The 24,328-nt window shown below is 37.2% G+C and overlaps 1 protein-coding gene across 1 annotated transcript; it reads left to right on the top strand.

Annotated features, from left to right (window-relative positions):
• The first annotated feature begins 643 nt into the window (after window positions 1-643).
• ALX1 (ALX homeobox 1) lies at window positions 644-19,310 on the top strand. Its single transcript, XM_074901482.1, has 4 exons — window positions 644-875; window positions 3,167-3,471; window positions 6,946-7,074; window positions 18,990-19,310. Exons 1-4 carry the CDS (start codon window positions 644-646, stop codon window positions 19,308-19,310), a joined length of 987 nt encoding a protein of 328 aa, XP_074757583.1.
• The last annotated feature ends 5,018 nt before the right edge of the window (window positions 19,311-24,328 follow it).

The raw sequence follows: 24,328 nt of genomic DNA, 5'->3' as shown, positions 1-24,328 counted from the left end.
CAGAGAACAGGACGGCAGCCACCGAGGTATCAGTCAGATTTATAAAAGAAGATCCTTTACTTGAGGGTATGTATGTGCCCCTGAAATTACCTTGTTCTAAACCCCTCGGGGAGCTGGGGGGAGAGGGAGGGAAACCAGGGTTTATTCTCTTTCCAGGATCCCTGGAGAAATGTGAATAGGTTGCAGAGGGAAAATGTCCTTTTCATGTGTCCTCCCTCTTCCCCTGTCTCCCCTCACCCTCCTCACACGCCTATGTGTGTCTGTCTGTCTGAAATGCATGTCTCTGTTGAAAATGGGCCTGGAACTCCCTCCTGTGTTGGGATTAGGTCTTGGGGGACCCGGGGTGGAGTTACACTGCTTGCCTATTTTCATATTCATTAGAAATGGGAGGTTGCATAAGGAGCCCTGCTGAGCTTCAAGATATAAGAGCAACTTCGGGTTCCCCCTTTCAAGACAAGACAAATCAAAGGCTCGGAGGCAAAACAGTTCCCTGAGCTCTGAACGTCTTTCCCTCCCTCCTTGCTTTCCTCCCATCCACTCACCCACTCTCCCTCCCTCCCTTCCTCCCTTCCTCCCTCCCTCCCTCCGTCCCCTGCTCACAGTCCAGCATCTGTCTAGGGAAGAGGCTCTCAAGCAACCTTAGATGATTATGGATTTTCTGAGCGAGAAGTTTGCCCTGAAGAGCCAGCCGAGCAAGAACAGTGACTTTTACATGGGAGCAGGAGGCACTTTGGAGCACGTTATGGAAACTTTGGACAATGAATCCTTTTATAGCAAAACATCAGGCAGCAAATGCGTGCAGGCCTTCAACCCTCTGCAAAGGGCTGAGCATCATGTGAGGTTGGAGAGGACATCACCCTGCCAGGACAGCAACGGTGAGTCGCCATCCCAGGGCTATTCTTGCTCCTGTGCTTTGCCCTCCCTGGAGCCTGGGCTGCTTCTGTCCGGGGAGCCCGAAGGCAGCCGAGCAGCCTTTGGGTGGTGGCATGAGAGGGGGTGTCAGGTAGTTATAATAATAATAATAATAATAATGATAATAATAATAATAGAGTAACAACAGCAACAACCACCACAACAGCGATAATACCGGGAAAAGATGAGCGCTGACTTCCAAGCGCCCTCACCCCTGTAGCGCTGCCCCGCCGGCTGCCGCACTCCCCGCCGGCCCCGGGCCGGCTCCCCGGCCTGGCCCCCGCCGCCGCCGCCGCCACGGGACCGCCGGGGCTCGGGGAGCGCGGCGCCGAGCGCGCAGGCACAGCCAGCCCGGCCCGGGGCACCGGCAGGCCGGCGGGGGAGAAAACGGCCGGGGAAGGGCCGCGGCGGAGCGGCGGCGGCCGGCGGGGCCCGGTGGGTGCGGGAGGGCTCGGCCGCCCCCCGGCCCCGTCGCCGGCGTCCCCCGTGGCGCCGAGGCGTCCCCCGCGCCCGCAGCGGCGATCTCAGGCAGCGAACCGGCCGGGAGAGAGAGACAGCGACAGCGCCGGGGCCGGGAACGACCGCGCCGGGGCCGGGAACGGGGCCCGCGGCGCAGCGCGGCGGGCGCGTACGGCTCCCGGCCGGCGAGGTCCCGCGCAGCGTGGGAACGGAAGGGCACTTGGTCATGCTTGGTTCTTCCAAACAGCGCTCTGCGAGGACACGGGGTGGGTGTTTTTGCTGCGTTACTGAATAATGCCTAACAGTGACTCTTCATGCGGACCGAAAACGACCCAGATAATTCAAGCATCAGTGGGGTTTTTTTATTTATTTTTTTTTATTTCCTAGCTGATGGGCAAGGAGAATGCGGAATGTTTTATCTTTGAAACTTTAAAAGTTTCCCCATTATTCCAACATGATGTAAATCACGTATAGAAAAAAATAATTTATAAAATATTTTCCTAGCAGAATCGGGAATTTTGGTTAAGATCAGCTGCAATAATGAGACTATCACTATCTTACGTTTTGTGAGTTCGTGTAGGCATTGAAGCATTTTTCTGAGAACATCTTTTTCGTGTGAAACTGTTTGTAAGAAATAATGACAGATTTCTGCCAGGGTAACTTAAAAAAAAAACCCAAGCCTACACAAAATTGATTTATACCTTGCAGTTTTTCTTAATTAGCTCATTTAATGTGTGCCTTGGGGGCTTCGGGGCATTTCCTATCTATGTATGTGTTGATGGTAAGTATCTAAAAATTGTGATCGGTTAACATCAACTCGGACCGTAAGAAAATATATTACTGAGAATGTGAGAAAATCCTCAAATAAGGTTCTTATGTTACATGCCATCTTTGTAGATTTTAATTTCAATAGAGTTTTAAATCTTTTTTGCCTGTTTCTGAGGGGGGGGTGGGGGGAAAGCCTTTTCGAATACTGTAACATATTGCATGACTTTTTCAGTGATGTGAGAGATATAAAAATATGAAATATTTTCATTTCTTATTAACAAGCTACAGAGAAATATTTCTTATTTCTACCACTTAGATTTTACTTAAAGACAAATAGTTTCTGCAATCCTTATACAAAGTGTATGAAACGATCTCTTTTAATAAGTTAACATTTTGCAGAAACTCTCTGTATTTTGTTATCATAACAAACTTAATTAGAAACAATTCCACTTTTCAAATCCAAGAGAAGGTATATGGAATCTATTGAGTTTGTAAACTGAATTTAATTTTCGGTTTCATTTGCTTCTTGATTTGTCAGTTTACAGCTTTTTAGTTTACTTCACAGTTATTTTGAATTTTCATAGAAATAGATTTTTTTACGTCTGCTTCCAAGTTTAAAGGCACATTTGTCAATAGCTTTATGCCACTTATCTTATATGAAAATCTATTTTGGTCTAAGATTCCTTATCTGTGCAACACTAGTTGAAGCTAATTTCATGGATTATTAGCTACTGTAGTGGAAGAGTAAAAATACTCAAGTACTCTCATACAGTCTCCTTACACTGAAAGATTTTAGATTATATTTTCAGATATAATTCTCAGTCAAAATTCAAAGTGATTTAGTACTTCCACTCTGTCTGTGGTTAATATTACAGATTCCACAATCTTGTATAGAAATAAGCAGCTTCATAGAATATCTGGTTCCTTGAGAAAATGTTTTGTATGAACTCTTGAATTGAAAGCCCCCTCCTTTAACCCGTTATCCCTCCCCCCCCCCCTCCCCCCCCTCCTTCCCGCTTGTGTACAGTGAACTATGGGATTACTAAAGTGGAAGGACAGCCTCTTCACGCAGAGCTGAGCAGGCCCATGGACAATTGCAACAATCTCAGGATGTCTCCAGTGAAAGGGATGCAGGAGAAGGGGGAACTGGATGAACTCGGTGATAAGTGTGACAGTAATGTCTCCAGCAGTAAGAAGAGGAGACACAGAACAACTTTCACCAGTTTGCAGCTGGAGGAACTGGAGAAAGTATTTCAGAAAACTCACTACCCTGATGTCTATGTAAGGGAACAGCTAGCTCTGAGAACAGAGCTCACTGAGGCCAGAGTCCAGGTAGGAACCAAACTTCTGCATTTCCATGATAAGTCGTTCATTGTAGGAACTGGTAAACGACTCTCTTGGGGATTGTACAAAAGTCCATAAAGCTAAAGTAAATAGCTGATTTTGCTTTATTTCTTTATGGATATGAGCTGTTATGCTGCAGTACTAAGGTAACTTGTTATTTTTTTAAATAGCTTGTGTTGTTATTCTAGAAACTTGTTTAAAGGATGAGAAAACAACATCAATAGTAAAGTAGTCTTGATCTCTGGTAGTCCTGTTTTACTGTCAGAATTCCAGGCAGCAAATACAAGAAGTGTTACATGTAAAGATCCCATTAGAAAGATGTTTTGCATGTAGTTCAGAGTGATGACAATGCAGAGCTTGGATGCAGAGGATTTTGTGAGTTACAGCATGAAAAGTACAATCTAAAAAGTAATCAAATTCCTTGTTTCCATCCAAAGAATATGCAGTGAAACTGCATATACATAAATGTGTATAAATATCTGTGTGTGTGTGTGTGTGTGTTTGTGTCTGTGTAGATGTGTAGAGCAAGGATGCAATCCTTTAATCTCTATTGTATGGAAGGAGTTTAAATATCACAAAATTAGGAAGTACATTTGTTGGGTTTTAAACTTGCATAACTGATTCATTCAGTATATACCCATATAGGACTCTCAACAGTATTTATGGCTTTAGATGTGTAATGGTGAGAAAAGAAGCTAAATATCCAGGAAATGCAGCCCTTCCCCCGCTTAGAGATATTCCCTTAGAAAAGAGTGTGAGCTGCATTTTGCGAGTTTATCATATTTTTAGAGATCTTCTCCACTCTGGTGATACTCATAATTTCAATTTAGAGAATATCAGTCCTGTTGATTCTTGCAGACTGGGATTAATTTTTTTTAATTTAGTGACTTGAATATGATAACAACTTCACAACTTGTAATTAAACACATACTCGCACATGCATATAAAGAAATAGACGTCAGTGCACATGCATACGACTGAAATTAAACGAGGATCACTTTCAGAAATGAACTCCGCTAATTAATTTTATAAAGAAGTGTTCTCCTCATGTCTATTCAACCAGACAGCGTATTCACTGCTGTCATTCGAAAACAGAGTCCAAAATTGTGTGTCGGTTACATCGACATGATATCAGTGATGCTGATGGAATTTAGTTCGGTGGCTTTTAACTCTTCAGGCTCTGTGCAATCCCTCTCCATCTGAATTTGGTACAGTTTTCCAGATATGACTTCCATTCATTAGGATTTAATCTTGACTTAAAAAGAAGACTGCATAATGTTAAAACACTGTTCTTACAATTGCATAATTCTGGAACAATGATAACTATTCCAAGAATAAATTAATAATCAGAACAAGGAGGGGACATTTGAGCTAAAATGTGTCAACTGAATTTTTATCACATTATTTTCTGTTTTAGAAGCTTCATATGGTAAAAGTATTAAAAATAAGAGAGAAAATATAAAAATATATATGTCTGCACCAGACTTTCACAGAATATGTATTGTTATTTTATTTAGATGCATTCTCCCCTTTCTTAAAAGATAACTGATCTTTTTGCATTTCACATATGTTAAATATGAAAGGAAATGGTGAACATTTTTATCCAGAGTAGCAAGAGTATTCCATCACAAGATTAAGCAATTTAAAAGGCCTTACATCATTAGAGGCAAGCATCTGGCAATTCAGGGATAACAAGCAGCAGATTTTTACATTGCTTTGTGGAGGCAAATGGTTACTTTATCTCTGCCAAGAGTCAGTTTCTAGTAAAGTGATGTAAACAGAAACATTCTGGGGGATTGTCAAAGGAAAAAAATGTGTACTTTTTTCTCATTTAGTTACTATAAATTAAAGCAAATTGTTTGATTTAGTTTAGCAGAGTGATCAGCTGGATACCTTACCCATTTCCCTTCACCGCCATTTCATCAACATCCAATTTAATATTTGTCCTGCATACATGCAGAGAGAGCCAACCTGAACCTAATTTATCTAAGTTGTTCTCTTTCCTGCTGCACTTCAGTGAAATAATTGGCACCCATTTTGAGGAGATTGTCAAGGTCCTTTTTCAATGAAAGAGCTTCATACTAAATTCCCTTAGCGTGTTCTTGATGCCGCCTGTGGAGACAGGATAATTTTTTTTTCTCCAAACAATATCTACTCAGCAGTTACATGCACAGGCCTTGCTTTGATTGCTGAGTACATTTTAAAAAATTACACATACAAAATTTGCAACAAATCCTTGGGAATTAAAATGAGTAAAATTATGCCCTGGTTGCTTAAGCAGCATCAAAAGACAGTTGAATTCAAGGCAAAAACTTAATTATAAAACAAGCAGTGTTATTTTAAATATCCCACCATAAGAGATCAGAAAACACCCCTCAAAATGGGATTCACAGGCAGTGTCTATACTAAAAAAAAATTAAAAAAAAAAAAATCTATTAATGTATGTATCTATCCAAATGGATTCATGATCCATTTGGCAGGAAGACTAACCAATGACATTGTTTCCATTAAAAAGTAATGCTTCTGTTAGTAGTGTGACTTCTTTAAAAAGAGTCAGAATGAGTTTGCTCATAGCTGAACAATAAAGACTTGGTTGGATAGTATTACTTCTGTAAAGGAACAGTTACTTTTCTTAGCAATCCCTTTAATTCATCTGGATAAATCTTAGCCTGTCCAACCTAAACTGAAAGAAAAAAAAAATTTTAAAGACTACAGGACAATGACAGATATCAGTCACAGCAAGAAATGTGCATATAATATGTTTTGGGAAAAGAGCTGACACTCAGAATATTACAGAACAGTCCAAAGTTTATTTAAGTATAAAGAAAATAGCTTTTAGTTGGCAAGAAGGCATTTTTTCAGGTCTAAATTTTTTCATAGTCTAAATGTAAAGCATCATTCTTTAGTTTTCTATTATCAGAAACAGATATCACCTAACACAAATGTGAAAAAAAGTTGTAAAATTTTAAAACACTCTATGTTCTCATGATTTTTCTGTCATCTTCTTGCCCTGTTAGCCTTCCTGATTAGTCTTTTCATTACCGCACTTGGTAAAGGTTGTTTATACTTCTAGGAGGCAGATCATGTGGGCATGTGAAATTAAGAGAAAGTTTCTTTACAATTTAATTTGCTGTTACTTGGTGATTTTCCTCTACAGAATAGAAATGTGTCAAGATTAGCACTGCCTAGCAGACTGATGTTTCCTCTGCCTTTTTTTTTTTTTTTTTTTTGAGACACTAGAAAGGACATGATGCATACTTTTTAAACAGCCAGGAATAACAAGTGGGTTTGACACTGAGAAGACTGAAACTGCTAGAAATTCATCCTCAGGCAGAGAACTTCCCTTTCTTAGATAAACAGAAATTTTCAAAGCTACTGTCCAAAATCTCTTGGCTTTTTCCTAAAACTCTGCACAGTATGTAATTGAGTTTACCTTGATGATTGTTTCCTCATACACTATAGGTTTGGTTCCAGAATCGAAGAGCAAAATGGAGGAAAAGAGAACGCTATGGCCAGATTCAGCAAGCTAAGAGCCATTTTGCAGCCACCTATGATATATCTGTTCTTCCAAGGACTGACAGCTACCCTCAGGTATGGTAAAGACCAAGTAGTACTTTGGTTCTGCATTTACCTTCTCTTCCATCCTTAGGCATACACAAGCACAGAAGATGCATGAAGACTTTTCTGTGTTTAGCTTTTTATGTTCTTTAGACATGTCAACAGCACCTGCCACTGTGAACAACAGTTCCCACATCTAATATGAACAATTAACTCTTAAAATACAAGTATTTCTTAAACAACAATCTTAGAAGCTGCAGAGTTTTGGATAAGTTATATACTGAGAATGCCTGGTAACATGGTTGTGCAGCTAAGTCTTTTCTGCACATAAAATTATGTGGCGATTTGCATCACTTTTAGGTCCATACACAAATTCCGGATGAAGTCTAGACCCATTGAGATGGACAAGAATGATGTAATTCTGACCACAGTAAAGTCAGGATTTCTTTTCTGGGATACTTGTATTCACAGGCACAACAATCTTAACAACTCTGGTCTTGTACGCTTTGGTAAGATGAGGCATAAACTATGTGATCTCTTAGAAAGCTTCCTTCTGATGTATTAAACACACACCATTTCTTTATGGACCTCAATAGACCACTGAATACAATAAGTCTTCTACTAGCATGAAACCATATTATGGTCATGTAAAATCAGAACTGAATGTATATGACTGGGAGAGGGAGGCAGAGAGACAAGAAAGCTCTCTCAGACCGTAGTAGTGAGTTTAATTTATTTTTTTCTTTTTCAGTGCTCTGTTAGTATACAGTAAGGTATACTGTGTAATAAGATCGTAATCTTCTGTCTCTGTTCTTCAGTCCTTTGGTTTACTGCCTTGCCTCACTCTCTGCTATTGTTTTTCTGCTTGCTTGTTTTAGTACATTGAATACTTTTATTCTGAAGCCATTGTTTTTCATGTCTCTAGCTTCCCATTGCTTTTACCACATAATTAAAAAAAAAGCACCATACAAAACAAAAATGTTGTATGGGTCCCTGTGGTAGAGTCCTTCCACTGCTGGTGTCCTGGTGCTCTTCTAGTTCATTAGGCAGCAGTACCTCTGGCAGCCTTAAGAACAGACTCATTAAGTGGTCTTGCTTTGGTCACACTCTACACGGACTGAATGTGACTAGTTTTGAACCAGAGGCCTTGAGCCCACGTGTCATCTACCCAGCTTGAAGTGCTTTACCTCTGAGGAGATTGCATGTTACTGGGTTTGGTGCTTGGGCCAGAGATGCTTTTTGTTCCAGCAGCTCAGAACAGGGACACAACCATTTCAGATCTGGTGGCACTTATAAGTCTGCCTGTTTTAATTTTATAATGTAATAGTGCACTAGACCAAATTACATCAGAAACCACTGCATGATACACTCTGTGTTTAAGTAGGAGGACACAATACTTGTTTGAGACCAACCTGGGTGGAAGTATGCAAAAAGACCGTAAAGAATCCTAGGTAGAGTCGCAAAGACAGAGATACATGGTCACTCACAGATCTCACTCAAGGTGTTCAAGTATCTTCTGAAGGCCTTTCTGACTTATCTATAGCATCACAGCAGATGATATAAGGAATAATACTTAAGCTCTGGGCTTTTTATCTCTGACTCAATTCTCTAGACTAAATTTTGTGTCTTCAAGCTCATATTTTATTCTTAGTAGGACTGCATCTTCAAACTTTCCCAAATGGCAGAACTTCCATTAGCCAAATATAATGGAATAATGCAAATCATCGGTAAACACTTAAGATTGTTGTCCTAAAATTAAAGTTCTTAAAAAAGAAACAAATTACATGAGAATAACATCCATAACAATCTAAACACAATGAATTATCTATTCTATACTTTCAGGTTGTTATAAAGATGAGTGAATTCACTGCATTTCTCTTTATGGGTTTGTTAAAGAACGTCTTTCTGAGGCTGATGACAAAACTAAGTCTCAGTCTGGCAGAAATTTCTACGATTAATTTATAAGTTCTTAAAAGCAGGAGATTGAAATGGAAATGTCAGTACCATAATCTTAAATAAAGCAACTCTAAAATATGTAGAAATATAAAATGTATACTCATTCATAAACATAAATATGTGGTACTCACCTACAACCACAGGCTAACACACTGCAGGTAAAGAGATGGACACAATCATGTAATTGAGTCTGGTCACCTCCATGGGAAAATTGTGTTGTACTGTACTGTACTTCATGAACAGGAACAAAGAGCTAAATGAAGGTGTGAGTCCACTTTATATTGGCTATTTCAGTTTAGTGTTTGCATGCGTAGTTTGGCTGCATAATAAAAACAAGGTATCTTACTCCACAGTGAAGAAAGTGAGTACTTTGCTGTATGCTGGAATATGTATAGGTATTCATTTATATCTTATATCAGCAATTATCACAGAACAGTCAATGCATGTTCATGTTCTTGCTAAGCTGGTGGTAATTCTTCATAGTTTCAAGGTCTTAAATCCTTACCTTCAGTAAAACCATGTCTATATCATATACATAACATTTCCAGTAAGAATGCTTGAGACAATGAAAATCTATATTAAAAACAATGACCATTAACATTACTACATTGAAATATTTTGAACTAGATGTCCATTTATAAATGCCCCACTTATGGAAAATAAATATAAAGTCCATGACTTGCTATAAACTCATTAATCTATCTCACAGTTCAGGCAGAATGAGATATTTAAAATTGTTATCTTCTTGTTTGGCTTTAGTGTTATAGATTTTCAGTGTAGTTAATGCAAGAAAATAAATCAAGTATCCTTTTTTTTTTCTTTTTTTTAACCTCTTTTTTTCTTTTTTTTTTCTCCCATGTGTACAAGCACTCTTACTGTGACACTGACATCAGTAAATATTAGACAAGCTTTGCCATACTACTGAGTAACTAGTTTTTCTTGGGGATTGTGGAATAGAGATCACTAGAGCTTATTTATGAAGCCTTTATTAACATGGAGGAAAACAGACTCTCTGTTGCAGACAAAAAACATAAGAATAATGTCGAAAAATGATGAAATCAAGCTGAGATATGTACTGCCGTGTGGCAGAAGGAACAGGAAGAAATGTGAATTTCTGGTGTGAATTATATGAATTTGCAGCCTGAAGATTTCTGTTTTGAACCCCACCATGGATATGTTCACAAAACAGACATCCCACTTACATTCCGGCAGAAACGTCAGTCTCTTTTGCAGTCAAAAGAGGGTGTGGAGACCTCTGCTTAGTCTCTTCACCAATTATCTTCATCAAGTACAAATTAAGAACATGATGTTGTTATGCATTGTGTGACTATATAAACCTGGAAGGTTTTCCTGTGAGGAAATGACCTTTTCAACTTATTTCACATAGAAGGTTGGCACTGAATCAGAGAATGGTTGAAGTTGGAAGGGTTCTCTGGAGGTGGTCTGGTCCAACCTCCATTTCTATAATACAGCCTAATTTTGTTATTAAATTATACATCTTTATTTTCAAAATAATAATAAACAATTTTGTTTTGTTTTGATTTGTTTTTTTTCCTAGATCATAATTCTTTACTTTGCTAATTCAGTCTAACCTTAATTATTTTTCCAGTATGTTGACTTCAGGTGTTCCTTATTGTACAAAATAATTACTCAGCTGGCTGCCAAGAAGTTCAGTATCTCCTAAACTGTCCAAATTCTGCACACATACATCTTTCTTTAATTGTACTGGCAAGATCTGGATTGCAGAGGACAGTTAGTACAATATTCCAGGACAATCATCTGTTATTCACATGTTTTTTCTAGGCTTTAACATTAAAAATACCAGTGTTGTTGTTTTATCTTAGATGAAATATTTAACTTTTGATAAATTTATGCTAAAGATCAGATTTTTCTAGGTAAATATTATATGCAGTGCTTTTAATTCATTTTAGTAAAAGTTTGCAGTTTCACTAGTTTCACTATTTAATCTTCAAGTTTCTCTTACAGATGCAACACATTGTGGTCTAAGTCATCTAAAGTGCACTCAGAAAACAATTCACTGGTTAAAACTCATCCCAGACACTTTGAGCCTCATAGCTAACTAGCTATATTCTGCTGATGGTATAAAAGCTAAGAGGTAGCATAACATGGGGGGAAATGAGTGTAGATTCACTTTATGAAGATGTTTGCTTCAGTTCATCTGAGTAAATGTATGTAAACAAGTTGCACTTGATTTGGTCACCAAAATACAGTGTCTAGCATTGTTAGAGATGTATTGAGCTATCTGAGACATGGTTACAGTGCTGATGAACAGGACTTACAAGAAGGATGCACCCTTCAGGGGAGGCAATTGGTGGTCAGATAAATATTAGACATTTTCGTTTAGGAAACAACCAAAAGGACTTTTAGAACAGAGATGGGTTCCCTTTAAAATTGTTGAAAACCTGTTCAAAGAAGTTTTCCTTAAGTATGAAGTATAAAATAGGTAAGATGATATCTAGAAATGTATTTTTTTCCCTGCTGCCTGGTTCAGCTGCAGACATCTATAGTTATCTTAGATGGATATATATATTATGTGTTGGGAGAGTAATAATGAAAAGGTTGATTAGTCTTGGTCTTCTCTTACCTTATTGGTCTTTCCTAGGCTACTTTTGCTGTCCTATGCCGAGTGAGATTTCTAATGCTACAAAGGGTGCTTGACCTTGTCAGATTTAATGTTTAAGTATGAGAAGTAGCAAGGGACCAAAAAACCTGGGTCAAAATTCAATTTTATCTCCTCCTTATTTACACATGAATGAAATTTGATCAAAAGCCTACACAAATATCTACAAACCTCCAGATTTCTCTGTATGAGTTAAATTTATAAAAATTATGTAAATGCATCAGTATATAAATAAACATTAAATTGTATCCTTGAAAAGTAGATATAAGAGGCAATATTTTTGCCCCACCTAAACTCTTTCCATACTTTTCATCTTTTCTACTTGCTTGTTCTTTGGGTGTAGCTCATTTTTTTGTTATTGTTCTAAGTTCTTCTGAAAGGATTTATCCTGTTACACTGTTATAGTTTCCCTCTTACTATCACGTGTGAAATGTATTGTTTGCTTCTCTTATTTACTTGAAAATGCAGGCAAGAGTTGGATAGGACTGAATTTAATTTTTTTAAAAAAAAAACAACCAGCCTAGTGAAGGTGGGAATCCCAAGGAGACAAAAGCATGTTAAAAGTATAGGAACTGGAGTGATACAGAAGGTGTATAAAGAAGGAAGAATGTTGAAATCTCAAAAATGGAAGGAGGAGGATTAAGTTTACATTACATCCACCAGACTGATAAATCAAATTAAAAATGTTGAACAGTATGGCATCACATGATTTGTTTTGGCAATCAAAGAGTGTAGAAATGGTATCTGTATACATGTGTTATGTACTAAGTCCTTGGATCATCATTATACTTCTGCTCTAGCCTTGGTACATATGGATAATTCTCATTAGCAATAAACTTAGTTACATGCTCCAATTAAATCTTTCATATGGCATATATTAGACACCACATGTTATATGACTTCAAAATTCTTTTAACTGTAGTAGACATGTAAATGACAGTTAATCACATAGTACATTAAGGCTGTGGGTACACTGATTAAGTAGGAGTAGATGTGGTAGACATTTCTGAGCTAGCTTCAAAGAAGTTTTATCATATATTCAAGCTGTCTAGCTGTGACAGCATGGAGCTCAGGCTAGGCCACCACCTGGATGGTATGTTAGTTGCTACGTATGTGCTGACTTGTACTGCTGTGGCTGATCTTCCAACAAGAGTAACATTTTTAATATTTTGGGTGGTGTCTGTTCCACACAAAATGGTTTGTGCACTGTGCTTTTATTTTCTCTTTGTTCTAAACCATCACTCTATGTGGTCACCCTCACAGTCTCAACATTTGGTTTATTGCTTTCTTTTTGTTTGTTTGTTTTGTTTGTGAAACGTATTTCTTTAAGTGTGTGAGTAATTTTAGCTGGGGCTTAATGATAAGGCAAATCCATTTTTTCTGAGATGGAAACTTCTTTTTAATAGTATTTCAAAGTATGAAATTTTGTCTTTAACTGTATCATAGATGTGAAATACAATTAATTCTTATTGTAACTGGCCCTGAGATTGCAGTAGGAAGTAGTGACAGTTTATATACAAAACATCCTGTACAAGAATGAAAGCTTGATGACTTTGCAAATTCTGCATTATTTTACACCTTAGCAAACTTGTTAAACATAGAACCAAAGGAAGATATTTTTATTTTGGCCACTAAATGTAAGAACTAAATGTGGACTAAATGGGTCTATCACATATTTTAGAGCTGTAGCATTAAGTCTCTCACTACCAAGGGCCAACTTGCATTTTATGGACATATTTGAAAATGGTGTGCTGCAGCTCTCTCATATGTATGTGAACTCAATACAGTACAGAAGATCTTCACGTGTTCGTTAAGTCTAACAGCTCCTATAAAATGATCACAAATTACACCAAGAAGTATTCTGTCTAGATATAAAGGGAAAAAATACAATGAGAGTGGTAAAGTCTTGGAACAAGTTCCTCATAGAAGTTATTGAATCTCCCTACCTGGAGCTACTTAAAATGTGACTGGATAGGGCTTGAGTAACCTGATACAAATTCAAAGTTAGCTGTGAGCAAGGGTTTGAAACAATAATCCCAGAGGTCCTTTTCAGTTTAAATTATTCTGAGTGTCTATGAATCTGCAAATTCAAGAAGTACAGGCAAATCTCTGCCCATACTTTGCATGTTCTTAAGGCCCCCAGAAAAAAACAAACTGTGGCAAGTGACAGACCAAATTATTTGTGCTGATGGACTAGGAACAGCCTATAGATCACGAGTTGTACACTATCATTTCATCTGTCTAAAGTAGCTCCCTATGCAAGCACAGGTTTCATGTTTTCTGGGCAGCATTAGGCTTGTTGCTTCACACAAAGAGGAGTGACAAAGATTTAGTTCTTTGACACTCATGTTTTCTATGATTAAGTAAATTCTTAACTGTTCAGTTAGTGCCACTGTTGTCTCCCTTGCAAAGCCCAAGAACATCCTGAAAACAGAGTCAATGTGCAGTTTCTAATTACTTGAGTAATTATAATAGCATATAATATATATTATGTAATACAGTAACAACAGCAACAATAATATTACTTCATATTTAGAGATCTTAAAAGAGATTAATATTTAGTTTCCCATGTGAAGCACTAAAATACATGTCCACTCAAATAGAAGATGTGTGTGCTTATATATGTGTCTGTTGGAAACAGACTCCAGTCTGGACAAGCAGGTGACTCAGCTGGCATGAGTCAAGACATTTGGTGATGGGAGAACCAAAGATGGGTAAGTGATAGCAGAACTCTCAGAAAATGTGGAGATTTGAGTTTATGTAATTTCTCCAGGTGCTGTGTAAGATGGTTGAATCTTCATGAGCTTGAAATTTTGACAGAAATAAAGCAATTAACACCAAGTGGGATGACCAATTACTTCAGCTAATTTTCTTCCTCAGTGTCAAGCAGAAGGTCATATGCTTAGGAAATTACATCATAACCATGTTATCAACCATAACTCTCCAGTTATGTTCTTGTCACAGCTATGAAATCCTACTTTTTTCTTCTATCAGGAAAGCTGTGTGTGTGTGTGTGTATAAAATATACAGTAGGTAAACATATTGAAGGGCTCTGGTAATTTCATGGTAACCACAAGAGCAAAGCTCAAGTTGTTTGTGATGTTAACAGAAACCAGAGATGTACTGTATGTATAGCCTCATTCACAGTCCCTGAATTGCCTTTTATATAGTTCATGGATCACACAAGAGTTTAAGAGGAAAAATATTTTCTTTAAATTCATGTACATAATGTCCCTTTTCCTTCCAACATACCAGAATAAGATCTGATAATTCTGACTTATTGTAAAACATTACTGTATTTATTTTTAATACAGAAATGCCTTCTGCACCTAAATTTTACTACGAGATATTTATGTTGTAAATCCTTGCTAAGAAATGAAAATCTGTTATCAAAAATGAAGTAACTTGACCAACCAAAATGAATAGAATATCGATATGGTTGAAACATTCTTTTGAAAAGCATGTGTCTCATGAGAGAAGATGTAAAACTTTTCTAGCATTCTGTGGCATTTCTGAAGTTAAGTTTACTAATTTGGATTCCTTCCTCTAAGGAAGAAACCTAGGGCAAACCTTTGAAAGTATTAGGAATGACTAGCTTGTGAACATATTTCTTTAACAAGACATCGGTATGTTTTAGGAGATTTGCAGATGAATTCTGTTTTCATTTACACCTGTGCAATCTCACTGAAGTTAAATTGAAAGACATTTGTCTAGGATAAAAATATCAGGAAAATTGGTGGTACCAAACTTAGTTTACTGCAAACCGAACTGCTAGAAATATGGAAGGAAAAAGTGATTTTGTGATACCTCCAGACCACATAGGTTATTGGGCACTTTCAGGCTGAGCCTCTGAACCTTTTGAAGTCTTCCCATCATGAGTATATTAAAGGCAAACTCATGCATGTTCCTATTTAAACAGATTATTTAGGAAACTTCTTCCCATAATTATATCTGTGCAACCTGGACAACTGCAGTATTTGGCATAGTGTTTGGCATAGTGTTTCTTAGAAAGAAATCTTAGTAAGTCAGATAAATGAGACTGTTGTGTGTGAGTTAGCTTGAGAGATGATGAGTTCCTTCAGAATTATCTCCTGTATTATATGCGTCATAGATGAACTAGTCTCTCCCTGAGCAAATTCATCCTCTTGAGAAGGTTCTGAGACTAACCATTTGGCCTGGAAATACCATCAAAAAGAATGGAGTTCTGAGTGCATGTGTTTGAAAGATACATTTTTTTTTTTTCTGGATTCTTTTATAGCTGTATCAGCTCTCTGTTTTAATTCAGTGGAGTTGTATCAGCAAAACAAACTGAAATGGAACAGTGTGGAAATAGAAATGTGGAAATAGAAATGGGTGACTTCTTTTGTAGGAAGAAAGGGAAAGAAAACCCCCGCAGTTGTTTAGTCTGTCACTGTTGCTTCAAGAAACATAAATGTAGCCATGCAATACAATAAAGTACAATTAAAAGTTTCTAGTGTTCCTGAGCAGGAACAACCAAAAGACGACTTTTGTATGGATGACTCAGTTCCTGATTTTCCCAGTTCATGATTAAGACAGAATGTGTGCAGCTTGGGCTTTTAATTAAAGTGGAGATATTTTCTAGATCTTATAGTCTTTCAGCTTCTTTACTACTCCCCTCTGTACTGTAATCACATGCTATGTAGTTCCAAACTCATTAAATCTGAGAAGGCAGTGAGCCTTATAAGTCCTAGTGGATGACTTCTCAGTTGCCATACATTTAACTACCACTCTTTCCAGCTCTTTCAGGGTCCCTTGTTTCCTTCCTGTCATATTCTGTAAATCTGTACTGGGATCTGAGAAAACTTCCAGGCAATAGGACACTCAGTAGCCCCTGAATCCCGAGTCGTAAGAGATGTACTGTTCTTTTTGGGAATGTTCTGTGTGGTTGAATGCAACAAACTTTTGTAAGCAAGACAATGGTTCACATTGGTCCAGATAAGATATCCCCAGATAAACCACCTGTTCACTGAATATCCAAACCAAGTTTTAATAAGTCAAAACTGGCTCAGGTGGTTTAATTAAAGAGCAATAAGGCATCTGAGGTTCATGTCAAGCTGCTGAGGGTCTCCTGTGGGAAGATGTTTGAGAGTTTTCTAAAAACTGATAAAGGGAGGAGGGAAGGATAGGAACTGGAAAGTTCTGAAACTCTCACTAGAGTGTCTTTCCTCCTGTAGATCTCAGGAGGCCCACAAGAAGGAGGAAAAATCCTCGATATCCTTCCCCAGGCACCTTATTCACTCCATTACCTCTAGGCAGACCACCTAAGATATGCAGGAGCAGATACCTGAGGTGTGCCCAAAGAGCTGTGCGTATGTGTGTGTGTGGAAAGGCAAGCTGCATTCATGTGAGTGTATGTATGTATGCGTGTCTGTGTAAACAAGGAGTTGGTCAGACCAAGAGTTTGGGGGGACATGTTGCCACCATGACTTTTCCCGTCTTCTGCAGGAAACTGAAATGGAGCGTTTACTGTTTTTTTCTTGCTGCTGGAATTAACAAGGAGCCCAAAATAGTTTGTCAGCTCCTGATGACCCCTGCTAATACAACTGTTCAAAATATTATCTTTTAAAATAAGAGTCTGTCTCATCCCCGTTATCTGCACTAGATCTCAGCTACATGAGTTCAGTGAACCATAATTTATTTCTTCATCTTGTTGGTGGCTTGGTGGGTATGTGTTGTTGCAAAGTAATAGGACAATGGGATAAAAACAACTCAGCATTAGAAACATGTTTTCATTCTCTGTGTGTGTATGTCTGTCTGTCATAATTCATTACTTCCCCTGACCTCTACTTTGGCAGAAAAAAAATTACTCAGCTAGAGAGATAACCTACATATCTTAAAGCCAAAATTCCTTTGTCTATGGATTTGGAACATGAAGGCAAAATTAAGTTTGAAGTGGGAATTCACTTTATAGTGCTAATGAAAGAGTAACTGCAATTACTCCAACGTATAGCAGAGAATAAGACATGTGGGCTCAATCCCACTGCATCAGAGCAATGATATACTGAATAGACAACAGATTTTTAAGACGAAGACAAGTTTAGCAAAGTTAAAAAAAAAAAAAAAAAAAAAGAGTGCTACAAGTGTCTTGTATCATGATGTTTACAGATATTATATTTAAAATCAGCATTCAGGAAAGAGATATAAGTAAAAGTGGAGAAGAAAGATAAAGCTGTATATTGTATAATGGTGAGTGCAAGTGAGAAATGGCCAAGGAAGTCAGAGATCGTCAGAAATTCTATCCATACAATACTGATAGAGAGATATAGAGAGTTTAAAAAGACAGAACAGTTGCTGAGCGTGAAGTTAGATTAAAACAAAGTGAATAGAGAAGGAATGAAAGAATGCAGTCTGAGATAATGACAGGATCTGACTTGTGCTAGGCCTTGAAAATGTTTCTGTCTGTTCATCCAGAAAAAAATAAGTGAAAAATACCTATCCAGAAATAGCATCTATACATAGATGGTAGGAGAAGGCCTGAGACTCAGGATGAGGCTTTAAGTGACTGCCAAGTACAGAAGACATTACACATCAAAGCTTGAATACGTGGTTACTCCAGATCTTCAGCAGACATTGCTGGTAACCACAAAGTTTGTCTCCTAGTCTGTCATGCAACGTTTTCCAGGGATGCACAGTGCAGCCAGTTAAGGTTGAGAGCTGAAATAGAAATGGCCTCAAGTATAATTTCATATAAAAGCATAATGAAAAGAATTTTTATCTTAAAACCATCTTTGAAACAACTTCAGGTTTGGATGTATTATCAACCATGCCTGTGTTTTATGGATTCGTTTATTTTAAAGTAATTATGCAAGACTTCTCAATATTTAATTTTGCAAATATTTATTGGGCTTTGTCACTTGAGAAATCCTGGTTTGTTTTGTTTACCCTTTTATTCTGTTTTCTACTATTACACTAGGAAAGAATTCTGATGAGGAGAAGCTTTTATGGTGAAAACAGCTATGATATTGACACTGACACCTTTTCTTTGAAGTCAGCTGTGTGTTTTCACTATTTTTACTGACTTGTTGGGCTGACAGCATCCTGAGGTTCAGTGGTAAACAGGACAGAGCCATGGGGCAAATGGATGACAGAGCAAGGAATATGATTCAGCAGCCCTTGCTTATAAGCCCTTGCTTAAGGATGATCCAGTATTTTGACCCATGTAATGTCATCATGATATTTTCTAATACGATTGCAGAGAACTAGTTAAGCACTTGTTGCTTGATTTAGAGGAGAATTAATAATGGATGTGGTTAAGTAAAACAAACCAAACATAGCAGAAAACAAAAGATGAACTATCTAAATTTAATCTTATTCATTTTATATGTTCCAGATTCAGAACAATCTGTGGGCAGGGAATGCGGCTAGCGGTTCTGTGGTTACCTCCTGCATGCTGCCACGAGATACATCGTCCTGTATGACACCTTATTCCCACTCACCCCGGACAGATTCTGGCTACACGGGATTTTCAAACCACCAGAATCAATTCAGCCACATGCCCCTCAATAATTTTTTCACTGACTCTTTACTTTCTGGGGCAACCAATGGACATGCTTTTGAAACCAAGCCAGAGTTTGAAAGGAGGTCCTCCAGCATTGCAGTTCTACGGATGAAAGCCAAAGAGCATGCTGCTAATATTTCCTGGGCCATGTAATACAGCAGTACCCTGTCTTCATTTCCTTTTGGGTTTTTTTTGGTTGGGTTGTTTTTTTTTTTTCATAGCAAACTGAAAACATTTTTATTTTCCGTATTTAAAGGACACAACAATAAGCTGCTGTGTATGGAATGCTAGAAATCACAATATACACAATGTCTGCTTAAACAAATGCAATATAATATTTAACAATAAACTAAGAATAAACCAAATAGATTTACCATGCATCAAGCTCAACAAGCCCTCTTTGTTTTGGTTTTTATATAGAAATATGTTTTGTTGTACCAGTTGATGAAATATGATTATAGAATCTGCAAAAAAGAATAAAACTATTCAGCAAATATGTCTACTCCATTGGTTTTTAGGAGTCTTGTATACAAAATTAATGCTTTACAAACGAGTACTTCATAAGGGAACAACTCTGTAAAGGAAAATAAATTTATTATATAAAACCATGAAGTAAATCTCTAAGCACAACATGCAGAGAAGGAAATATACGATCGTTCATATTGTAGGTGGAATCTGTAGACCTAACTCTCTCAGCACTGTGCTGCTGCTCTGAGCCAGTTTTGCTGTTTTGCTAAATGCATGTGAGCTCGTTGGAGTTATATCAATGCAAAATTAATGTAATGAGAATAAAAGGTACTCTTTTATTTTATGGGCCTGAGTGTATTCCTATTAAAGATAATGAGGGTTTTGTTTTTGTTTTTGTTTTTTTTCCAAACATATAATTAAAAGCAGGAACAGAGTGTTTAATAGAGTTTTCAAAGACATTCACAGATTATGTCCACTAGTGGTTCAATGAAATCTTTAAGGCTGCAGATGTATCTTGAAATTTAGGTGACTAGAAGAGAGCATGGAATAGTACTGTGACACTTTCAACAGAATCCAGATTTAGAAAAAAACCCTCAACAGCAAAGTCTTGCTTCCAATCCAGTCTTACTAACTTGTTTTTTTGTTATGCTACGGTCAAATTGAAAAGAAAAAAGTCCAACAAGGCTTGCCAGTTTCAGTCTGTATCTGATCTCAAGATGTTATAACAGTACATTTAATTTAGTTTCAGTTACAGTTTGTTGATACTTTGCTTATTTGTTTTTTTGTTTGGGGTTGTTTTGGTTGTTTTTTTTGGGTTTTTTTGTTTTTTTTTTTTTTTTCAGACTGATTTGTCTCTTTAAAGTTGATAGGAAAAATCTTTTCGACTGCAGTGGCAGCAGGATTTGGCTCTCAGCTCCCAGCCTATCACAAAGGAATTAAAATGTCAGCAGACTTTCTGACATTTCTGGTGGAAAAAAAAATAGAGAAGAAAAATACTTTACATCTGGAGAATTGCTATCTGCTTTGATTTACTTCTCCTCCCTTTCCCCTGTCACATTCCAAGCTCCTTCAGATGAGTGAAATGTCAGCCTCTTTGAAAGCAACAGTCAGTCTCTCAGGTTCATAAAGGCAAAGTAAATTAATTGAAATAAAGAAGGACTTGCATGGCTGTGATTAGAACAGGATACAACTCTCTGGGCACTCCCTGCTCCTTCTTGCTTTTCTCTCTGACCATTAGTTAGGAACAGAGGGCAGATGGGGGAAGAAGGGAAGATCAGGGAAGCACATTTCATCACAGCAACAGCTGAACTACCAGTACTCACAAAAACTAACTCAAAGAAACCCTCAGATTGTCTCTGCTCCCACTCAGGAGGCTAAACATGAAAACAAAAATAGGAGATAGGTCCATTCTGTAATCTTTCTGTGGAATAAACAAACTTAACTGTGAAAGCACGAGGATCAGTTGAAAATGGGAATTTTACAGCAGTTTATTACACAGCTGATTGAAAGGAAGGTTGTCCTATTTGCTACTAGTAATAAACTCAAGGTTTAACACATATGTATATTCCAATTTGTAGTTTAGTAATTTTATTCTCCTTTTAAACATTAACTTCAGCTTTGGCCTGAGGAACTAGGAAGGAGTATTCTGGCTAGGATTTATCTTTTCCTTTTTTTATGCCTTGTTTAAACAGCAGTAAAATGAGCCCTATGATTTAAAGCAAAAATCCAATTTTATTAGTACTGGTAAAGATACTAGTTTTATGTAGACACTTGTGCCACATGCAAAAGGATGAAAGTGGTGGAAATACAAGGGATTTTTAGCAGTCAAACTCGTTCCAGCTCTAAAATGTGGGGTGCTTTTTTGTTGTTGTTGTTGCTGTTTTCTTTTTTTCAGTTTTCACATAATCTTTTTTTAAGGTATAACATTTAGAACCTGTCAAAGTTATTTCCAGATAATTTTTATTAGAGCACCATTAGTGGATAAAGAAGCAAAAGTTTAGCTGGCAGACTTCAAGCCATTTTTATTGTTGCCTTTCTTTCCGTTTACTTATTTATTTTGATAGCAGAATTTGCTGTTATTGTCTTGCGAAATCCAGAAAAACATTCATTTTCACAAGGCTTTTTATGTCAAGTAAAATTAAACAATTCCTAGGAATTTATTGCGGTGACAGAATAATTGAGGAGAATCCTTTTCAAAACATTACAACATTTTTAGATGCTTGAAGCCTCCAAAATCAAAGAGGAAAATAAAATAATATGTCATTTTCATGCTGATTTTAATAAAGTGAAGGGGAGATAATTATAATTAGTTGTTCATCGTCAAATTTAGCAATGGAAATTATTTCTTACATGTTGCTAGCATAACTTTATGCATTAGACAAACAGGTATTCAACCCTTCATTAAACCTGAGGTGTGATAAGTTGCAGGCCTGCATTAAACTTGTCATGCTCTTGCATCAGCCTCGTCTCAAAGAATGAATGATAGTCTGTTGGTTGCAGCATTTCATTTAGCTAATGAAAAAGTATCTTCGTGTTAGATGTCAAGTACTACAACAGGGTCACATTCTGCCACTTTTATTTAGTAGTGCTTTACTCCATGAGTAGATGCATTGATGTGAGTGAGACTACTCACATATGCCAAATTGTGAATCACTTGTAAATGTTTATTCACAATGGCCCCATTCATGCAAAGAACTGCTCAGCACAACATGAGTAATCGGTTCATAATCAGGCCCAGCTTAAGGTACTATTCAGCTCTGGTAAGGATTGCAGAATCTTGCCCATGATGGCTTAAGGCCAAACTCAGATTTTTTAAGCAAGATGAGTAGCTCCTTATTCCACAAATAGTGCAACTAGAGCCAACAGGGCTATTTGTAGGGTTCACTTTTTATAAGAAAATTCTAGAAAAGAGGCATTTCTGTACATACAAACAATCTGAGTAAGTTTCTAGTCAAGGTAAATTATTTTATTTTCCACTAGACTAAACTCCCACATTTGACAGGACTTGTGTTCTTGTGCTTTGATTTTATCCACTTAATGATTTCTTAGCATGAGCAACTAATATTTTCACCGCTTCTTCAACATGTGGCAAATGCACTAAAAACAAAAAGAGGTGATTTACATAGCCTTCCTGACAAGTACTTTAACTAATGTTGGAGATATGTGATCATCATGTAATGCTAAGAACTAAATTTATAGAACTTCTGGGCAAAGAATCCCTATGCTGTTAAAAGAGAAAGTGAAATATTGTTGTAATTATTGCTGTGAAGAATTTTTGATGACTTAACACTGTTCTGTTTTTTTCTCCTATGACTGATTCATCAACAATTTGAAAATATTACCCCTGTATTTGAACAATTTTTTTGAACAGAGATTTGTATGGACTCACATGAGTGATAGAAAACATTGCATTTAGCAGCTAATGACACAGTCTCCTTAATGTAAAGTTGGTCAGAAAAGTTTGACACAACTGATTTCTACCTATAGTTTAATCAGCAGTGTTACATACTGCAAGAACATATCAATGAAAGCATCTTTTGTTGCTGAAAATAAGCTGAAATTAACTACATTTCTCACTTCACTTCTTTACTGTCATAATATTTTATACTGTCAAGTGTTGTTCAATACGTTAAAAGCATTTAATTTTGACTGTGAACTTTATAGTAAGGCCCTGAAATACATAACAAATATGACCAATACTGTGCATTTAATACTGAGATACTTTGGCACAATAGAAGTAAATTATTTTGTTTGCAAAGAATAAAATAGTGCAGTTTTTCAAAAGGACATAATGGATTAATATTTTATTGATTAAGTTAGATTAATTACGAATCAGGATTAATTGGGCTGATCAGAGTTAGAACTCATTTAAAATACATATACTGCTAAAATTCAAAATGTTTCCATGGGAAGTTTTTTCTGTGACAAGCACTGATTTTTTCTCCCAGCACTTTCATACCCAATTAAGAAGTGACCCACGCATCTCCAGACTTTTTCAGATTTGGCTGGCATCAGAATCATAGTAAGACATTGTGAGTTACCCAAATTTAGGTACTCATTTATGTCACTTGCAGTAGCCTGAAGAAGCTGAAGTATGTTTCTAGTTTAACTAGGTTTACAGCTATTTTGTATTGCCAGCGCAACATAAAGAAGTCGTGGTACACTGGTGAATTATCATATGAAATACCCGTGGTATAAGCAAACTTATTAAGTAAACATCTAGAATGCAAAGTTGTGGTAGTTGAAAGAACATATTTTAGATTTAAATTGTGTAAAATAAACAGCATGCTGGGCAAACACTGAATGTGAGTTGTGGGTATGACAGCAGGAGTGTGCAGGGACTACGAGGGTATGGTGGCTGGGAATGGCAGAATAATCTTCTGTGAGGAGCGTCAGGGAACCATGCTGGAGTAAGAAGGAAACATGAACCAAAGGCATCCCTTCCTTCCCTCTCTTGCCTAAATTCCCCCACTTAAATCTCACCAGGACCTGTGAACATAAGAACCATCTTTCTTATCTCTATTTGCAAGAACAGTATGGGTTTAAGGAGTCTTGAAGGGCAGAGCTGGTAGGTATATGATTATCACTGACAATAAAAACCTATTGGGAAATTAAAGAGTAATTTTGGGGAGAAGTGTCCAGTCTCTACATTCTCTAATCATGAATTTCAGGTTTTCTTTCCCTACATTTTAAGGCAGCATGAG

Source organism: Athene noctua, chromosome 3 (genome assembly GCF_965140245.1).
Source record: "Athene noctua chromosome 3, bAthNoc1.hap1.1, whole genome shotgun sequence".
NCBI classification, from domain to species: Eukaryota; Metazoa; Chordata; class Aves; order Strigiformes; family Strigidae; genus Athene; species Athene noctua.
This window is presented reverse-complemented; position numbering and strand designations above follow the sequence as displayed.

Coding starts and splice junctions, on each gene's coding strand:
- ALX1 (XM_074901482.1), top strand. CDS start 644: ATGATTATGGATTTTCTGAGCGAGAAGTTTGCCCTGAAGAGCCAGCCG. Junction 876..3,166: donor ACCCTGCCAGGACAGCAACG/GTGAGTCGCCAT, acceptor GCTTGTGTACAG/TGAACTATGGGATTACTAAA. Junction 7,075..18,989: donor GGACTGACAGCTACCCTCAG/GTATGGTAAAGA, acceptor TATATGTTCCAG/ATTCAGAACAATCTGTGGGC.